Source organism: Muntiacus reevesi, chromosome 3 (genome assembly GCF_963930625.1).
Source record: "Muntiacus reevesi chromosome 3, mMunRee1.1, whole genome shotgun sequence".
NCBI classification, from domain to species: Eukaryota; Metazoa; Chordata; class Mammalia; order Artiodactyla; family Cervidae; genus Muntiacus; species Muntiacus reevesi.
Genome location: NC_089251.1, coordinates 246,377,098 through 246,397,573, shown reverse-complemented (window position 1 = coordinate 246,397,573; position 20,476 = coordinate 246,377,098). Strand labels below are relative to the sequence as shown.

General features: G+C 38.5%; 1 protein-coding gene across 6 annotated transcripts in view; it reads right to left on the bottom strand.

The window, feature by feature from the left end:
* RAPGEF4 (Rap guanine nucleotide exchange factor 4) overlaps positions 1–20,476 on the bottom strand; it is a 232,071-nt gene that overhangs the window by 109,012 nt on the left and 102,583 nt on the right. The window contains exon 1 of one of the 6 annotated variants that reach the window (XM_065931773.1): positions 19,375–19,465. The exons of the other annotated variants lie outside the window; for them this stretch is intronic. Coding sequence (XP_065787845.1) covers positions 19,375–19,419 — 45 coding nt within the window. The 5' untranslated portion in view covers positions 19,420–19,465. Of the gene's footprint in view, positions 1–19,374; positions 19,466–20,476 lie in introns of those variants that run through there. 6 annotated transcript variants of the gene reach the window in all.

The following is a 20,476-nucleotide window of genomic DNA, read 5'->3' as shown; positions in this document are numbered from 1 at the left end:
AAAGAAAATTAATTTGGCCTGTAAGAGTTATTTGAATGCTATACTTAATATTCACAAATAACACACTTCACAATTTCTAAATTACAAATAACTTATCTTAACCAAATTCATTATATAAATATTTAATAAAGCCTCTCAAGCATAGGTATAACACAACATAATCCTTTTATTACTTTCCTCAGGGAATAAGGTGAAAAAGTCACATTCAATATTTATGAAATTAGTATTCAAAAATGAAGGAGTGTTTAAAATGAGAATCTGAATATCAGTAGCATAAACTATTTTCAGAATTTGCTGGGTATCTCAATCTGCATTCTTATTCTAGCTAGTGGAGGCAGAATAGGGATTTCTTAATAAAGAAAAAACTCTGGAAGAGCCACAGAGTCAGGGGAAGGGATGACTCAGCTGGGGACAAGGCTCAAACCACACTGCACGTTCCCTGAAGCCTAGCCTCATGGCCTCTGCCACGGTGCATCACTGCTGCTCACGAAGTACACAGGATGGACCCCAGAAACTGCCACTGCTCACCCCCAAACCCAACCTCTCCCCTGCTACCCCCACCGAAAGAAATGGATTCTGCACAGAGAGGCAGTTTGGGTCACATACTTGGGTTTTAATTGTAGGAGTGGACTTCTAAAAACCAGACTTTGAAAAACCCTGAAGTTCACATTCCCGCCCTACCCCAAAAAAGGGAGAAATGGCTATGAACTGGGGTTGTTAAAATCTAAGTGCAGGGAACAGATCTGTAAATATAAACATGCACACTTATATAACATATAATCAAGATTACAGCTATCTTATATATTCTGAAAGAAAGGCAAAGTTCCCATCTCTTAAAATTTGGAAGTATTTTCAAAAATAACTCTCTGCAAATCCGTTTGATAGAGATTAATCCTCCAAATTATGTAACATAATCATACACTTATAATAACATACATATACACAGTAACCTACAATATAATGAACTATCATGTTATGTAATTCTAGTTTGAATAAAAACATGTGTAAATATCAACTTAGTCCATGAACATTTGAGAATGTCCTCTGTGCTGTGCTAAGCTGATTCATTGGAATTCAAAGGGGATTAATCTGGTAAGTGATGCTAAGTGTGGATAAGAGTGTTAGGTTTGGGCTACAAAATGTTTAAAAATGAGATTGACCCAATTAGAGTGACACCCTCTGATACAATCTGGGAAGTTATAAAGACTAGTTGAATCAGTCCACTACAGGTGATTTTTCTCATCCTGGTGCTTTAAAGATTCATAATCAGAACATTAAATTAAATGATTTAAAGAACCGTTAGGGCACTTCCCTGGTTGTACAGTGGATAAGAATCCGCCTTCCAATGCAGGGGACATGGGTTCAACCCCTGATCTGGGAAGATCCCACATGCCGTGGAGTAACTAAGCTTGCGTGCTACAGCTACTGAGCCCGTGGTCCACAGCAAGAGAAGCCCCCCTTGCCCATTCCCCACAATGAGACTGTGAGCAGCAACAAAGACCAAGCACAGCCAAAAATAAGTAAAAAAGAACCACTTGGGGAGATCAGGGATCAGGTAAGGGTATTTCTGAATTTCTTGATTTGAGAGATCTATGGATCACATTCCCTACAGACATCAATTATGTTCTGAGTTGACCTGTGGGCCCCTCTGCATCTCCTAAATTCCCATTACTGTAAAATTTTCACTGCTTGTACCACAGTTATTTACAATATTTTTCCCCAAGTACAAGACAAGCTCCTTAAAATAAAAAATTGTGTTCCTGTTATCTCAGAATCCCCATAGTGCTCTGTTCACAGAGATTATGCATTACATATTTATTTATTATGTGGAGAAATCTCTGAGGTGCTTTTACTTGGCTGTGATATGAAAAGAATGGGAAGAATTTTCCCCTTTTCATTTCTGAAATTTCAGTTTTACTCTTCATGGTTAGATACAGAAAGGCTAAGTTTATTGGATGTTAGCTGATTATTTGTGGACTATTTTACTTTTCCTTCTTCCTCCCCAAGAATAACAATTCTTTTCAGTTCATATCTGTAAAATTGTATTTTAAGATCGGAAGGGAGAAACATTAATTTAAAGTTGACATCTTTGTATTTCCTTTAGATCAAGGAAGTTCTTGAAAGCAAACTGTCCTAGACACATGAAACCATCCTTCTTTGTCATCTTGGCTTCCTCTTATTTTTCTCTTGATAGATGCAAGATCAGTTTTGAGTTTTCCTTGTATTGTTAAGTATTTTTGAATGTTTTTAGGCACTTATGAAAATTTCATACAAGTGATGGAACCTCCAAGATCCACAAACATACATCCAAAATTCTACATATAGTTAACAGACTTTCAGAAGTCCACTCACATATCCTAAATATAAAAATGTGTATTCCTAATACTCCAGAAATCCACTGCGAGAAAAGCCCAAAAGAAATATGTACATACATTCACCAAGAGGCATACACTAAATGTTCAGAGCACAGCCATTCACAATAGCTTACGAACCACAGAAGAGACAATAGATTGTGGTCCATTCCCATAATGGAATGAGAAGAAACAATTTACAACTGCACACAATAATGTGGATAAACCTCACAAAGAAAAGAAAGTGGAGTTGCTCAGTTGTGTCTGACTCTGCGATCCCGTGGACTGTAGCCTGCCAGGCTCTTCCATCCATGGGATTTTCCAGGCAAGAATACTGGAGTGGGTTGTCACTTCCTCCTCCAGGGGATCTTCCCAATGCAGGGACTGAACCCGGGTCTCCCGCACTGCAGGTGGACAAACCTCAAAAACACAATATTAAATGAAAGAAGCTGGATATGGAAGGTATTACCAGGTGATTTCATCTACTTAAAGTATAAAGACAGATTACCTTTAGATAGAGGAGTGGCTAGAAGGAAACAAGAGCTTCCTTCTGGGGTGGTGGTGATGTTCTGTTTCTTGACTTGAGTACTGCTTACCTGGGTGTGTTTGTGAAAGTGTATTGAATTAAATGACATGCATTTAAAAAAAATGTATATGCTAATTAAAAAAAAAAAAAGTTAGAAGAAAACAGCTGGTTTAGAGTAAGAAAATAACTTACTTTCATTAAAAAAAAAATAGGGGTTTCCCTGGTGGCTTACTGGTAAAGGATCCACCTGCCAATACAGAAGACACAGGTTCGATCCACGGTCCGGGAAGATCCCACATGCTGCGGGGCAACTGAGCCGGTGTGCCCCAACTATCGACCTGTGCTCCGACATCCAGAGCCGCGACTACCGAACCCCACTCACTCCAGAGCCCATGCTCCGCCGCAGGAGGAGCCACCACACGAGAAGCCCGCACACCGCAACCAGAGAAGAGCCCCTGCTCGTCACAACTGGAGAAAAGCCGCAGAGCAACAAAACCCAGCACAGCCAAAAGCTCAATAAAAACAAAAGTACACAAACAATCAGGAAAATGTTTACCAACCTTCCATTATACGTAGAAAAAAAGGAAAGGAGACCTTGGAATTTCAAAACAGCATTTCAGTGGCATCTAGTTCTTTATGATCCTGACACAGAGCAATCTGTAACCCTTAAATCTCCTGTAAGGCTGACTCAAAGGAAAAAAAGAGAATGCATAATATGTTTGTACGCATGGAAAGCACCTGGCAAAAATCTTAGCACCAGCAACCTCTAGCGAGGGTGGCCTTTAAGACACTTGGCTAAAGAGTGAGCCTAGACCACCTAGCACCTTTAGACATATTCATTCATTTAGTGATTCTGGAATAGCCTGGAATACTGACTGCAAATGTCAAGTCTCTACTACTTAAAGACACCATTATTGCCTCAAAGGTATGTAAATACATGAAAAATCAAAACAAAGAGAGTATTATAGTAAGTCAGCATAAAATTAATGTTTTCACAGCTATTTTATTTAAATACTAGCTATATCAGGCAAAGCATACCTTTTTCTGGGAGATCACTCTAAGTAGTAATAAAATGTTAGTGTTTATTTATTCATATATTCAATAATAAACACAAAATGATCTCATTCTGCTCGGTTATGACACTAAGATGTCCAACAAGCAGACTCTTGAGAGAATGACAAGTGGTTATTGATAACCGACTATAGGTTTCTGAAAGTATCAGTTGATTCTGTCAAAAGTCTCAGAAAAATTCTCACAAATTTTTCGAGGTAATGTATTAAATTCAAAGTGACTCACATTTAATGTTACATGTTGTAGAAAATATGATTTTTTTTCTGGTTTTTTTTAATTGAAGTGTACATGATATACAATATTATATAAGTTACAAATGTACAATATAGTGATTCACAGTTTTTAAAGGTCATATTCCATTTATACTTAAAAATATTGGGTATAATCCTGGTGTCATACAATACATCCTTGTAGCTTATTTTATACATAGTAGTTTGTACCTCCAAATCCCCTCCTCTACATTGTCCCTCCCACTTTCCCTTTCTCCATTGGTAACCACCATGTGGTCTCTATATCAGTGAGTCTGTTTTTGTTGTTGTCATAGTCACTAGTTAGCTGTATTCTTTAGATTCCACATGTAACTGATATCATACAGAATTTGTCTTTCTCTCTGACCTGTCTCACTTAGCATAATGCCTTCCAAGTCCATCCCGTTGTTGCAAATGGCAAAACTGCATTCTTTTTATGGTTGAGTAGTATTCCATTGTATACATATACCACACCTTCTTTTATCCCTTCATCTGTTGATGGACACTTAGGTTGCCTTCCATATCTTGGCAATTGTAAATAATGATGCTATGAACATAAGTGTACATGTATCTTTTGGAATTAGTATATTGTTTTTTTGGATATATATGCAGGAATGGAACTGCTGAGTCATATGGTAGTTCTATTTTTAGTTTTTTGAGATATCTCCATAGTGTTTTCCACAGTTGTTGCACTAATTCACATTCCTACCAGCAGTGTACACAAGGGTTCCCTTTTCTCTACACCCTTACCAACATGTTGTGTTCTTTTTGATGATAGCCATTTTGACAGGTGTGAGATTATATTTCATAACAGTTTTGATTTGCATTTTTCGGATGGTTAGTGATGTTGAGTATCTTTTCATGTGCCTCCTGACCATCTGTATCTGAGAAACCTGTATGCAGGTCAAGAAGCAACAGTTAGTACCGGACATGGAACAAGAGACTAGTTCCAAATAGGGAAAGGAGTACGTCAAGGCTGTATATTGTCGCCCTGCTTATTTAACTTATATGCAGAGTACATCATGAGAAATGCCAGGTTAGATGAAGCATGGGGTGGATGAAGCACAAACTGGAATCAAGATTGCCAGGAGAAATATCAATAACCTCAGATATGCAGATGACACCATCCTTATGGCAGAAAGTGAAGAACTAAAGAACCTCTTGATGAAAGTGAAAGAGGAGAGTGAAAAAGTTGGCTTAAAACTCAACATTCAGAAAACTAAGATCATGGCATCCGGTCCCATCACTTCACGGCAAGTTGATGGGGAAACAATGGAAACAGTGGCTGACTTTATTTTTGGGGGCACCAAAATCACTGCAGATAGTGACTGCAGCCATGAAATTAAAAGATGCTTGCTCCTTGGAAGGAAAGTTATGACCAACCTAGACAGCTTATTAAAAAGCAGAGACTTTACGTTGCCAATAAAGGTCATCTAGTCAAAGCTATGGTTTTTCCAGCAGTCATGTATGGATGTGACAGTTGGACCATAAAGAAAGCTGAGCATCGAAGAATTGATGCTTTTGAACTGTGGTGTTGGAGAAGACTCTTGAGAATCACTTGGACTGCAAGGAGATCTAACCAGTCCATCATAAAGGAGATCAGTCCTGGGTGTTCATTGGAAGGACTGATGTTGAGGCTGAAACTCCAATACTTTGGCCACCTGATGCAAAGAACAGACTCATTGGAAAAGGTCCTGATGCTGGGAAAGATTGAAGGCGGGAGGAGAAGGGGACGACAGAGGATGAGAGGGTTGGATGGCATCACCGACTTGATGGACATGAATTTGAGTAAGCTCCAGGAGTTGGTGATGGACAGGGAACCCACTGTGCTGCAGTCCATGGGGTCACAGAGTCAGACACAACTGAGCGACTGAACTGAACTAATTGAACTGAACTGAACTTGACCATCTGCATGTCTTCTTTGCAAAAATCATCTATTCAGGTCTTCTACTCATTTTTTTAATTGGGTTGTTTGCTTTTTGATGTTGAGTTATATGAATTAGCTATACATACTGGATATTAACCCATTATTGGTCATATCATATTTTCTCCCATTCAGTCTTTTCATTTTGTCAAGGAAAACTTTGCTGTGCAAAAGCTTTTAAGTTTAACTAGGTTCCATTTGTACAATGGATTTTCCTTAAGTTAACAGTCAGGAAATGCATATAGTTTTCCAGGTCATCCTTACCCATGTGTCACTGGCCAGTGTCAGCACTAAGAAATCAGCAGGTGGGATTCACAAAGTCAGAGGGATGCCTGGTGCAATCCTCAAGGGGCACAAATGGATGAAAGTCAGATTTAGCTGAACCCCATTTGCACAGGTATTTTATAGAGACAGAGGGCCACAGCTGCCCTGGGTGGCTCAGGGAAGCCTCTCCAAAGGCAGCAGGATTTGAACAAAGTTTCTAGGAGGACTTGATGGGTGGAGAGGGAGCAGAATGGCACTGTAAGCTGAAGCCAAAAATCACAGAGCAGAATTCAAGGTATTCTTGAATGTTTGAGTGCTCTAACCAGGCTGCAGCAGAAAACTGGAGTTGGAGAAGTTGGAAGAAAGTGCAGCAAGAAGCTACATGTGAAGATACTACAGATTTAGGTAAAGACATTGAAACATCAGATTATCAACTGCAGTAAAATCATACACTGAGTTAATCATTTTTACCTTTTTCATCTTTTTTTAAATTACAAAATAACATAAGTTCACCGGACTGTATAAAAATGTTAATCATACAAACCACTACTCAAAGATAACTATGAGTAGCATTTTAGAATATTCATATTAATCCCTTTTGTTTAAGTGTGGGTTTGCCTTTATTTTTAACTCAAGTGTGATCATACTCTAGATAAAATTCTATATCTTCTAACATAATATTAAACCATAAACAACTTCACGTCTTACTTCAAACTCTTTGTAACTATTATGGAAACATTCCATTAAATGTACATAGCATAATTTAATGGTTCTCCTGTCATTTCATCTTTATATTGCTTTTAGTAAGATTCTAATATAAATACGCTATGAATTCAGGTAAAAAGTTCCCCTCACTCATATTTATTTTCTCAGAATCAACTCCCAGAAGCAGAATACCTAGGTCACAGATTCTGGTTCCTGCCACAAACTGATAAATTATGAAGCTTGCATTGAAGGTAACTTTGGATAGGACATTTCTTCTGGATAAACCCTTAGAAAAATGATCTACCTTTAACCTCTTGAATGTAGCCGCTGGCTTCTGTCTTAAGACTAATAAATATTAATGTAGGACAAATTAATCAGTCAAGACAAAGAATTTCCAACAGGAAAACACAAATACGTTTTCCCAGGTTCAAAATACATGCTTTGCAAAATGCCTTAAGCCATTATTTTAATAACATAGCAACTCCCAGTTGGGAAAGGTAAGATAATTACCACGAGAAAAAGAGTTCTTTGTCCCACTCCTTGAAATGGAAATTGCGCACTCTATTGACTTTTATACAGTCTTCTGTGTTAGGTGTATTTATCTATACTGATGGGAAATTTTAAAAGTTTTTTTTTTTTTAAACCTCAAACCTAGTATGCTAAAGCTACAAAACACACAATCTTAGTACCAGTACAGGGCAAGAGTCCCTTGAGGGACTAGCAACCGGAGAGGGCAATGTAGTTAGTCTTTGTTATGCAAAACTCCTATAACAGCAAACCCCTATTAATGTTTTCAACAAGTCTGTTAAGCCTTTACAAAGTTCATGGAAACAAAAATAATCAAAGGCCTGAAAGGCATATCATATAAAATATGAAAACAAGGCAGAAAAGTAACATACTGTTAGGTTAGTTAGAATAGGGAAAAGGAGTCCAAAAATGGCGGTGGCTAAAAGACAAGGAAGGGGAAAGCCCGCAAAAATAGAACAGAGGAAGGTCAAAGGAAGATCTGAGGACCGGAGTGAGGACTTCAGGTAGAACAGCGCTCCTGCCTAAGCCCATTTTGCATAGGGCAGACCCAGGGGAAGGAAAAAATATATAAAAAGAGGAGCCAAAGGGCTCTCACTCTCTCTCTCTCCCACGTGTGTGTACGCGCTCCCCTCCCCCGCACAAATGGGTGATCTTCTCTTCGCATCTTTGGATCAACGTGCCCTCATGCCTTGAAGATGGATTTTCCTGCTATCTTCTAAATAAAATAGACCTGTAACACTGAGGTGTAACACTGGTTTCTCTAAGAACTAACTATAACACGGTCTGTCCAAGACCGGAGAGCTGTGACCCGCCGAGGGGGCTTTAATGTCCGTCACTCCAAATCTTTGTTGTGAGGAGACAAAGAAACTAGGAGCATATACTCATCTGACAATACTATATAAGATACCCAGCTCACTTCACACCTGGCTCGTAAACCAGGTTCCCCAAACACAGCCTTTTTTTAAAAAATCAAGTTGCTCTAATGCAGATGATGTTTTTAATTAGATATGCAAACTGTGTATCTTAAAAGGTCAAAGAAATAAGTAGCATGATATATTAAACTTTTAAAAATTTGATTGCACTTACATTTTTCTTTCTTCCCCTCTCTGTATTTTTCTAATTTTCTAGACTGTGCATAAGAAGAAAAAAAAACCCTCAAATTTTAAAGCCTTACTATTACTGGAGGTATAATAAGCCGATGGAGACTTAAGCATACTTTAGAAACCTGGCATTTCTACCTCAGGGTTATGGTTTTTTATTCAAAGTAATTTGAAAGGCTTTAGAAATACTTTAAACATCTGCAAATACAAGAAGGAATCAAATGTTATTGTGTTCTTTTATTGACTAGAAACTTAGACTGTGGACATAATTTTTTGGGGAGGAGGAATAAGATGCGGATTACTGCTCACCCTCAGGACAGATTTTCACAATATCTCTTCAAGAAAGCAGAAATGTTTAGCTGCATATCACAAAGCTCCAACAGTCCCTTGATTAAAGCTTTCAGCTGGACTGGGGTTAATCATTATAAGATTTAGTGATTAACTGGCTGTTTTCAGAGAAAGCACCAAGTATCTTGTTCCCATCTGCTTCAATTACATGAGGTTCCAGATTCTAGAAGGGCTGGATTTGCAGTCATGAAACAGCCTGAGTGTGGGTAGGTAGTCACGACCTGATATAGTGGTGACACAGCCTGCTTTGGGCACCACCCCCCAAGACAAACTCCACCACTTCCCTCTTTTCTTGTCTCTGCCTCTATCTGGCATTGGAAACGCTACAAACCTGTGTCTCGTGCAGCTTGAAAACTAAAGAAATGATACGCTGCATTTTAAAGTAAAGTGCCTTTCCAAATAGAGCAAACTTTAATATGTTAGTGTCTTACACTTTAAAGTCCGAAAGATTTTAAGAACCAAATGTTTTATTCTTTTTACACAATGGGGTTCCCTGCAGGATGCAGATGAGGGTTTCAGACTCTTTGTGACCCCATGCATAGTAGCCCACCAGGCTCCTCTGTCCATGGGATTCTTCAGGCAAGAATACTGGAATGGGTTGCCATTTCCTCCTCCAGGAGATCTTCCTAACCCAGGGATCAAACCCATATCTCTTATGTCTCCTGCATTGGCAAGCGGATTCTTTCTCACCAGCACCACCTGTGAAGCCCCAGATGTGGGTGTAGTACCAGCAACAGAGAAGAGGAGGAAGGGGACAGTTTCAGATGTTTGTGTTTGGGCCAAAAGTGAGGGAAAATACTACTCCATGTGATTTATTCTTCGTATTAAATTATCTTATTTCAAAACTTTGCAAGTAAAATGCTCTGAATGATTCATTATGCCTGAAAACACCATAAATAAATGGTCTGTTACCAACTGGTAACATCATTGCCTTTTCTGATTTAAGTAGCCACTTTGAGAACTATTTTATCATTAGGAGTTTAAGCCTCAGAAAACTTAGCATGTTTTTAAAGAAGGAGCACATGGGAATCTTTATGAAGATAGACAGCACAGGAAACCTTGAGACTATGGAGTTCATATAAAAACTGTTCTCAGGATATACAGGCACACACATACTAGAGTGAAGGACAAGGTGTTGAAGGTGGTTTTCCTGTCTTGGGTTGCTGGATGGGAGTTGTTCTCTTCTTTCCTCATCTCATAGGTTAAAGGTGATTCAGAATAGGATTCCAGAAAAGAAGAGGAGGAAGGAAGCTTTGCAGATTCACCCTATAATGGACTATTCTGGGCTCAGGAGAAGATAAGAACAAATATTTATTAAGTGCAATATGACTTCCCTGGTGGCTCAGAGGGTAGAGAATCTGCCTGCAATGCAGGAGACCAAGGTTCAATCCCTGGGTTGGAAAGATCCCTCAGGGAAGGAAATGACAACCCCCTTCAGTATTCTTGCCTGAAAAATTCCATGGACAGAGGAGCTGGGTGGGCTACCATCCATGGGGTCGCAAAGAGTTGGACATGATTGAGCAACTAACACATATGCTAAGTGGTGGAAATGGCAACCAACTCCAGTATTTTTGCCTGGAGAATCCCATGGACAGAGGAGGCCGGTGGGTTACAGTCCATGGGGTCGCAAAGAGTCGGACATGACTGAGCGAACACTCACTCACTCACATGGATTATCTTACCAAATACAATAAGTAAGTATTTATTGTATTTGGTGAGGATAGGATGTTATTGCTTTGATGAGGCACTTGCATTATTTTCATTATTATATTGTCACTCTGCTTATTTAACTTCTATGCGGAGTACATCATGAGAAACACTGGGCTGGAGGAAGCACAAGCTGGAATCAAGATTGCTGGGAGAAATATCAATAACCTCAGATATGCAGATGACACCATCCTCATGGCAGAAAGCAAAGAAGAACTAAAGAGCCTCTTGATGAAAGTGAAAGAGGAGAGTGAAAAAGTTGGCTTAAAGCTCAACATTCAGAAAACTAAGATCATGGCATCCGGTTCCATCACTTCATGGCAAATAGATGGGGAAACCGTGGAAACAGTGGCAGACTTTCTTTTTTTAGGCACCAAAATCACTGCAGATGATGACTGCAGCCATGAAATTAAAAGATGCTTGCTCCTTGGAAGGAAAGTTATGACCAACTTAGACAGCATATTAAAAAGCAGAGACATTACGTTGCCAACAAAGGTCATCTAGTCAAAGCTATGGTTTTTCCAGTAGTCATGTATGGATGTGAGAGTTGGACCATAAAGAAAGCTGAGTGTCAAAGAATTGATGCTTTTGAACTGTGGTGTTGGAGAAGATTCTTGAGAATCCCCTGGACAGCAAGGAGATTCAACCAGTCCATCCCAAAGGAAATCAGTCCTGAATATTCATTGGAAGGACTGATGTGGAAGCTGAAACTCCAATAGTTTGGCCACCTGATGTGAAGAGCTGACTCATTGGAAAAGACCCTGATGCTGGGAAAGATTGAAGGTGGGAGGAGAAGGGGACAACAGAGGATGAAATGGTTGGATGGCATCACCAACTTGAGTTTGAGTAAACTCCGGGAGTTGGTAATGGACAGGGAGGCCTGGCGTGCTGCAGTACATGGGGTTGCAAAGAGTCAGACACAACTGAGTGATAACTGAACTGAACTGAACTGGTTATTTCCATTTCACAGGTGAGGAAATTGAGGCTTACAGAAGGTTAAGCCTCTTATCTTGGGTCACACGGCTGGCAGGCGGCACCTTTGGTACAGGAATCCTCTAGTTAACCATCATCCCATCCTGCCTTCTATGGGTAATGTCCTTGTACTTCTTCCCTCTGAAGTAAGACTGGAGTTTTTTGTTTTTTGTTTTTACAAAGTCAATCTGAGCATACTGCTTTTCTACATAAAACCCTTCAACAGTTTCCCATTCTTCCTGGAATGAAGCCAAACTTCTTAACACTATTCTAAAGGCTCTTCATAATTTCACCCCTGCCTACCTCTCCAGCCTCATTTTCCATTCTCCTTCTTGCTCCAATTGCTCAGAATGTTCTCCCCTCAAAAATGTCAAAATCTTTTGTTTTACAGGTTTTGCTTCATCTATTCCTTCTTCTTATAACATGTACTCCTCTCCCTTTTCCTGACTTCCTCATCCTTCAAGTCCCAGAGAAATGTACCAGGCCCTCCATCATCTGCTGCTAGAGGTATGATGTCCAATACAGTAGCCACTAGCCAGATGTGATCATGGAACACTTGAAATGTGGCTAATCTGAGATGAGATGTAGGAAATACATACTGGAGTTTGAAAATGAAGTACAAGGACAAAAAATAAACTATATTAGTAATGATTTCCCTGGTAGCTCATTGATAAAGACTCTACCTGCCAATGCAGGAGATGCAGTTTCAATCCCTGGGTTGGAACAATTCCCTAGAGAAGGAAATGGCAACCCACTCCAATATTCTTTCCTGGAGAATTCCATGGACAGAGGAGACTGGCAGGCTACAGTCCATGGGGTCACAAGAGTCAGACATGACTTAGTGACTAAACAACAATGACAAATAATGGTGACATGTTGAAATGAGAATATTTTACATATACTGGGCTATATAAAATATATTATTAAAAAATAATCTTATTTTTCCTTTTTAAAATGCAGACAATTTGAGGATTACATATGTGACTCATATGTCTATGGGACAGTACTGCTTTAGGGCATCCAGCACTTTCTTTAGTAACAACACGTGGCACAGTTGTAGTTATTTGTTTACTATTTGACATTTTTACCAGACCATGAGGTCTAAGAGGGTGGGCTGTGTCTGTTTTATTCCCCCTGGTGCTCCCGTGCTGACCACAGCAGCTGGCATAGTGTACTTAAATTGAACTGTTGAAATAGCAAAGGCTAAAAAAAGGAAATGGCCATCCACACCAGTATTCTTGCCTGGGAAATCCCGTGGACAGAAAAGCCTGAAGGGCTACAGTCCATGGGGTTGCAAAAGAGTCAGAAACAATTTAGCAACTAAACAACAACAAAATTATGATTTAGGAGGTTAGGGATTCCAGAGTGGAATGCAGACCTTGACAAAAGAATCTGACCTTTTTTTTCTTTTTCTTTTTTTCCATTTGTTTTTATTAGTTGGAGGCTAATTACTTTACAATATTGTAGTGGTTTTTGCCATACATTGACATGAATCAGCCATGGATTTACTTGTGTTCCCCATCCCGATCCCCCCTCCCACCTCCCTCTCCATCCCATCCCTCTGGGTCTTCCCAGTGCACCAGCCCTGAGCACTTGTCTCATGCATCGAAGAATCTGACTTTACTACAAAAGTATAAAATAAAGGGAGTAGAGTGAGGGAGGTAGGGAAGGTGCTACTTAGATAATTTAAGAAATGAATAGAGTTTGTAAGACTAAAAGCAAAAACACTATACATAAGCACTCTATTCCAGGTGATAAAGTTTGCTTCTCATATGGGTACAGGTAATCAAAACCACTACACATGTATGCTGGAATTAGAAAATTAAATAGATGGCAAATGGTACAGGGCTTTCCTGACAGCTCAGTTAGTAAAGAATCCACCTGCAATGCAGGAGACACCGGTTCAATTCCTGGGTCAGGAAGACCCACTGGAAAAGGGATAGGCTACCCACTCCAGTATTCTTGGGCTTCCCTTGTGGCTCAGCTGGTAAAGAATCCACCTGCAATGTGGGAAACCTGGGTTCAATCCCTGGGTTGGGAAGATCCCCTGGAGAAGGGACTTTCTACTTATTCTAATATTATGGCCTGGACAATTCCATGGACTACAGTCCATGGAGTCACAAATAGTTGGACATAACTGAGTGACTTTCACTTTCAGATGGTACAAGTCAAATTTATCACTATTAGAGTGGGATCTTTCAGACAAGCAAGGAGAAAAGGCTAGAATGATCCATTTAGTAATGGATTAACAATTAGATAAATCAGTATGAATTCATACTTAGCTAAGTATATACAGATAGGTGTGTGTGTGTGTATCTATATATATATATATTTATAGATATGGATTATGCATGGGCTGGTACACTCACATATATTTCCTTGCTCTTTCAGCTGAAAAGGCTTAGAAGCAATGTGTGTGTGCTCAGGAGCTCAGCTGTGTCCAACTCTTTGTGACCTCATGGACTGTAGCCTGCCAGGTTCCTTTGTCCATGGAATCTTCCAGGCAAGAATACTGGAGTAGGTTGCCATTTCCTTCTCCAGGGGATCTTTCTGATCCAAGGATCAAACCTCAGTCTCTTGAGTCTCATGCACTGGCAGGTAGATTCTTTACCACTGTGTCACTTGGAAGCCCGCCTTAGAAGCAGTAACATCCCAATAATCCCAGTAGTAACAAGGACATCTACCACCCAAATCTTGGTTTCTAATACTAGTCTTCAATAAAAGGAACCAAGGATCCTTGGCAAAACAGCTCTTGCTAAGATGGGGACAGGGAATATAAAAGCATCTAGTTGTATCAGAAAGTGTCTAAAAACATAAAACAAAATACAGTGATGGAATATGTCAAAGAAGCACAGGAGCCAACTTAAAGAGCTATTAGTGGTCAATGCTGGAATAATTTGACCAATAAAATAAATATAGCGATACTGGGTTATAACCCAAAATATAAATACCCATGAGTTCATGCTGATATGAAAAATAATTGAATAAATAAATAAATGTGGTAGAGGAGAGAATAGTTCACATGGAAGAATCCCAAATGATGTATGTTGATACCTGCTATCACGGAGGTAGAGCTAAGTCCCTTCTCAAGTGTGGTCTGTGCATAGTGACTTTCTCCCAAAGAGTACAGTATGGAAAAAGGATGACTTTATAGTGGAGAAATGTGGAAAATACTACCTTAACCAGATAATCAAAGTCAACATTAACAATGATAAATTGCCTTAATAGTGTGTATTCTTGATATGGTGTGATAAAAATTATCTATCTCTGGTCTTTTCCCTGAAAACCTATGGTCTGAGCTTGATTTTGAAAAAAATAATCAGACAAATCACAACTGAGGAATATCCTTCTAAATAATTGACCAGTATGCTTTAAACCTGCCAGGACTTCAACGACTCTTCTGAGAAACTGGAAGAGCCAAGGAGCCTAAAGAAGCAGGACCACTAAAGATGAAGTGATATCCTAAAAGCGATGGATGTAGAAACAGAAAAGGGTATTACGTAAAAACAAAGGGAGTTTGAATAAACAATGAACTTTCATTAATGATAATGAATCAATATTGGTTCATAAAAAATGCTAAAAGATAGAAGCTGTCAAGTCATAATTCTCTATCGTTTAAAATATCCTTTAGGAACAAAGGTAATGGAAAGACATCCTCAAATGAAGAAAAATGTTAGCAAATTTGTAGCCAGCAGACCTGTTTTACAAGAATTTCTAGAGGAAATTCTTCAGTCAAAAAGGAAATGACACCAGTCAGAAACTTAGAACATCAGAAATGAAGAACAGCTATGTAACCAAAAATAATTCCAAAAAATGGGAATGACGTGAATACTAACTTTTACAAGATATAGATAGCTGTTTAAAAAAACAATATTGCAGAGGAAATTCATTCTCTAATATTGTTGAGACAATATTAAAATCCTTTAAAAAACTTCATTGAAAAAAGTAAGACATGAAATTATATATACTGTGTAAACAAAATTTTGTTACTATGTATTAAATATAGAAACACTCAGAGCTCTGGGTGGTGGCATTTATAGGGGATTTTAAAAAACAGTTTTATGTTTCCAAATATTCAAAATAAGCACTATTACATTCATGATCAGGGAAAGACAACCATGATTTTAAAAATTCACTGTCTTGCTAGACTTCATCTTAGACTCTTGGCATAAACATTTCCTTTTAGGCACACAATATAAGCTTCAATGACTCATCTGAATGTAAATTTGGCTCACAGACTCTAAAGACTTAGAATGAAATAGATAAAAAAGAATAATTCCTGTAATATCCTAGGACAAATAGGATTGCCGCTATCATCTACTGGCTCAGAACCCACACCCAAGTATCTCAAAAGACTTAACAAGATCAAATCCTGTTAATTTCCACATCATACATGTTAAGAAGACAGTGAAAGAGAAATTACGATTCTGACTGAATGGAATGCATGGAATTTCTAAAGCACAATGCTTCTTGCAATCAAAGCTATTGCAAAATGTAATGTCAACATTATTCTCATAACTGCTTCTGTCCTATTTCTTCATAAACAAGGGATGAAGACTAACCCTCAAATGAGATATTGATTGCATTATGATGTTATCTGAGTGCACCAAAGGAAGGGGGCTGATTTTTTTCAAGCAGTCAGCTGAATGTGCTCACTTGGGCAGAATAGTGAACAGCCAGTATTTCCTGTCCCCCGTTCTTCCAGGCACAGACATCCCCATGGTCAGAGCTGAGTCCACAGGGGTACCTCACCCACGCTGACTCAATATTGGGGTAGAGGGATCACATGACCCACACTTGATCAGTTGGTGGCCTTCCCCTAAGTTTTCTAACAGCAACTGCTGGGGAAAACCCAGGAATTGTTGGTGGCCATGTTTCCAGGCTCGAGGAGAAGTGGAAGCAGTCTCTGGCTTGTTATCCTGAGGTCAGGGCCACACCTGCTTTTCCTGTGGATTTTACTTTTAAAGTGGCTTAAAATGGGTTTCTATCACCTGCATCCTCCATAGTCTCACGTTATACAGTAACTTAGTAACTGTATTCTATTAGGAAGGAAAACATTCACAGTGGTAAATAATGAAACTTTCTCAGAAATCCTTTGGGTTCAAGTGACATGGCTCTTACAACCTGTGCATTATTTTGGCACTTAACTCCAATCTCTCTCAGTACTACATTCTGATATAATTATTCCTTAAATACTCATCTCTGTCCTAGGCAGTTTAAACTGTTAGACTGTTTGCTCTTTGAAGTCAAGAATTGGTTTTATTGGATTTTTATCTCCAGAATCAAAGTATGTATCTGCATGGCACATAGTAGGCACTTAATAAGTGTTAGTTGATTTTAAAAGAATTAAATATGATCATTTTGCCCCTATTATAGAATTACTTCACTCCTTCAAACTTAATTGGAAATTTGTGGCTAGGCTGGAAAAATTAATTTAGTTAAGAAAAAGGGGGCTGTTAACCCATTTAGTAATATAAGAAACTATAAAGAGAATGATTAAACTAATTAACAAATTGTTTCAAGCAGGTCACAGCCATTTAAATCATATAGAAATAATTTGTGGGCTAAGTTACAAATAATATCCCTCTACCTATTCATTAAAGTAGGTCCCTGAGGATGTCAACTAAGTCACACTTTGTTAGCTTGATTCATTTACTATTTCTCCTTGAGAATATTCCATAAATCAATCTGTTATTAACCTTCTGTTTGAAAGGTGATACCTGCGGTTATACACAAAATACATCCACAAACACAAATTCTCTTAAAAATCTACAAAATATAACAGGGGTGGGGAGCGCCAAACCTAATACAATTCTTGCTTATTTTTGTCTTATTTTTCGTTCTTCAGATACATTCTAACTTTGTTCATGTCCCAGGCACATGCTACTCAGTATAAATACCCCAAATCAAATCTGATTATCACTCTCTAATATTTATTATCATTAACTATTGACTGGATAGGGGTATAGAACAAAAGCCTGATCACACCTCACTCCTGCATACTGTCTAATGTAATGACCTTCAAACTAGGTCTCCAAATTCACTTCATCTTCAGTCTTCCCTTTCTTAGTTGTTTGAGCTGCATCCTTCTGCAAAGTGGGGCCAAGAACCCTGAAGTCATCCCTGACTTCTCCCTCCTCTCTCACCTCACGTTTAACTCAGTAGAAAGTCTGACTTCATTTTCAAAACCTACCCAGAATGCTACACTTGCCACAGCCTCCAGTGTAACCACAATATCTCTCTTTCTCCATAAGGTACCACACTAGCTGCCTAGGAGTCAAAGAATTTAGTGACATTGCTATTTAAAACTATTTCCATTCCCATCTGCTTATTTAGGTGAACAAGTTTTTCCACTGTTTACATATCTAAAAACCAAGAAGTGGAGTAGAATTGATGTTAACCCCTTGCTGCATAAAGATAACAAATTCATTTTTAAGGAGTGCCCGTCATTTAATGATGTATTTCCAGTTATAATTTAATACTTAATAATGATTTCTAAAAATATGTAAAATATTTATTTTAGCAATTGTATACTACTATTATTACTAAATTGAAAAGAACAATTTTTAAAGGAGACTTATGGTCATTAGAACTTTTAAAACACTAAGATTTAAACTTATATACTTATTTTTGATACATCAAAGTATAGAGGACGATCAACAGAGACTTTCAACCACAAAAGTACAACATGAATTCTGGACAGGTCACATTTTGACACTTAACAAGAAGGAAAATTACCTTTTATTTTAGACACTGTTATGTTTGGGTCTTTGTTAGTGTAGCTAAATCTGTTTATTGACTAATATATTGGCATAATTAAAAAGTAAACAGGCCTGGACAAAGATTCATTACAATAGGATAAAATTCTATGGGGTAAATAGAACGGGTGTATGATTGAAAGGAGAAAAAGAAATAGTACGACAGTGACAACTGCTAAAGGACAGTTTATTCATATATTTTTAAAGTAAGCAACAAAATCTTTCTCACAATACTCAACTCTGAGTTAAAAGATAGCAATCATTCTATAAAAACATGCTAGTCAATAATAATCACTTCTTGGGGAAATGTTTGACTTACAGAATTGGAACTCTATATCTTTCTATGGACTTGCAGACCAGATACCCTTTCATTTAGAAAAGTGAAACTATCAACAACATGTTAGACTGGAAGACATGAGTGAATGAACGGATGAATGAATAAGTTGGATATTTTGGCTAATGGAGGTTCCCAAGTTTCAAGTCATCTTACAAAAGAAAATAACATTTACTATTAATATTTTCACTTTCATCCAAATATTTTGTTCCACGTTAACTAAAACTCCAGCTGTAAAGTTAAACATGTAGAAACATTGGAATGGCCACCAGAGGGAGCCCAAGTGTTTTTCTGAATGTACCAGAAAGCAAAGCGAAAAAGATAGAAAATACACAAAATATAAACCTGGGGGAGCCCAGGACAGGTGCTTATGGGGGAAGAGATCATTACCTGTTCAGTAAAAAGAATATCTTGTTGAATGACAGTGCCATTTTTGCAATATGTTACAAATTCCTTCTCTAGGTGGTTGTACATTGTTATGTTTTGACAATTTAAATAGAAGAATTGGCTAAACATAATATCAAAAAAGTTCACATACCCTAAAACTAGAAGGTGCTCGGTAGACTGCCATGATGACATCCATAATTCTCTTTGGGTCCCAAAACAATCCAGGCGCCTTCTTCAGCTTATCAGTCTTACTCTCTATTCTCTTATAGTGCTCACTCTCTACCCCTATTCATCTTTGCAGTCAACTTTGGGTGTGGTTTCCTCACTTTGTTTGGGATTGGGCTATCAAATTACAGCACTAAATCAGTGCTTGGAGTGACTTGGGAATTGTTCCCTCTCTTGCTGAGCCAAGTCACACGGACATTAAGATGAACGACTTCTCATTTGGCATCCTGCTGTCTTCCCAGAATTAAGCACTGGACCAAGTCCTACCAGGATGCAAGAGCACCTTTATAATGCTTCCCAGACCCAGTCTCCTCCCAAACTATAATGGATCACTGGACAACCTCAGTGATCCCCATGCTAGGATAATGTCCCGGGGCTGAGGTTACAAACAAGGGTATCATCTCGTTTAGAATGAAGCTCCAGGAAAGCTTAATGTAAAGTTTTATATTTGCAGGCAGTGGTCAAGTTTGGGAATCCTCCCCCTGAGTTATCTTATTTGATCTCCCAACAATCCTTTTGCTGTGGGTGTCAGGGAATCACCATTTTATCGATGAGGAAACTGAGGATCATGGACCTAAGACTTGTTCAGTATTGCTGGTTATTAAGCGTCAGGGACAGAAGTCAGTATACCTCTGAGGGCACAGATTATAACAATGAACAAGTATTGAATCCAGTCATACTAGTGTCTTCTGAGACACAAATAAAATTCTCCCCTTCCTTTTCTGTCAAACTACAAGTAAGTAGAAAGCAAGATGCAAGCAAATTTAATGGCTTCGCACGTGTTTTACTAGTTATTTTCATGATACACTTTCCTAAGTTTCTTTTTCATGTCCGGATGGGGTAATTTTATAATGTATGCAAATAAATTAGCAGAAACCAAATTAAATTCCACAAGGTTAGGTCCTCTGCTGAATGCTGCTAGATTGAACATGTTGATTAATGCCTTGAATATGGAGTCAAAAGCATTCTTATTAAACTTGACAATGATACCCAATTGGGTGGGGGTGGCTGGCACTTAGGAGAACTGG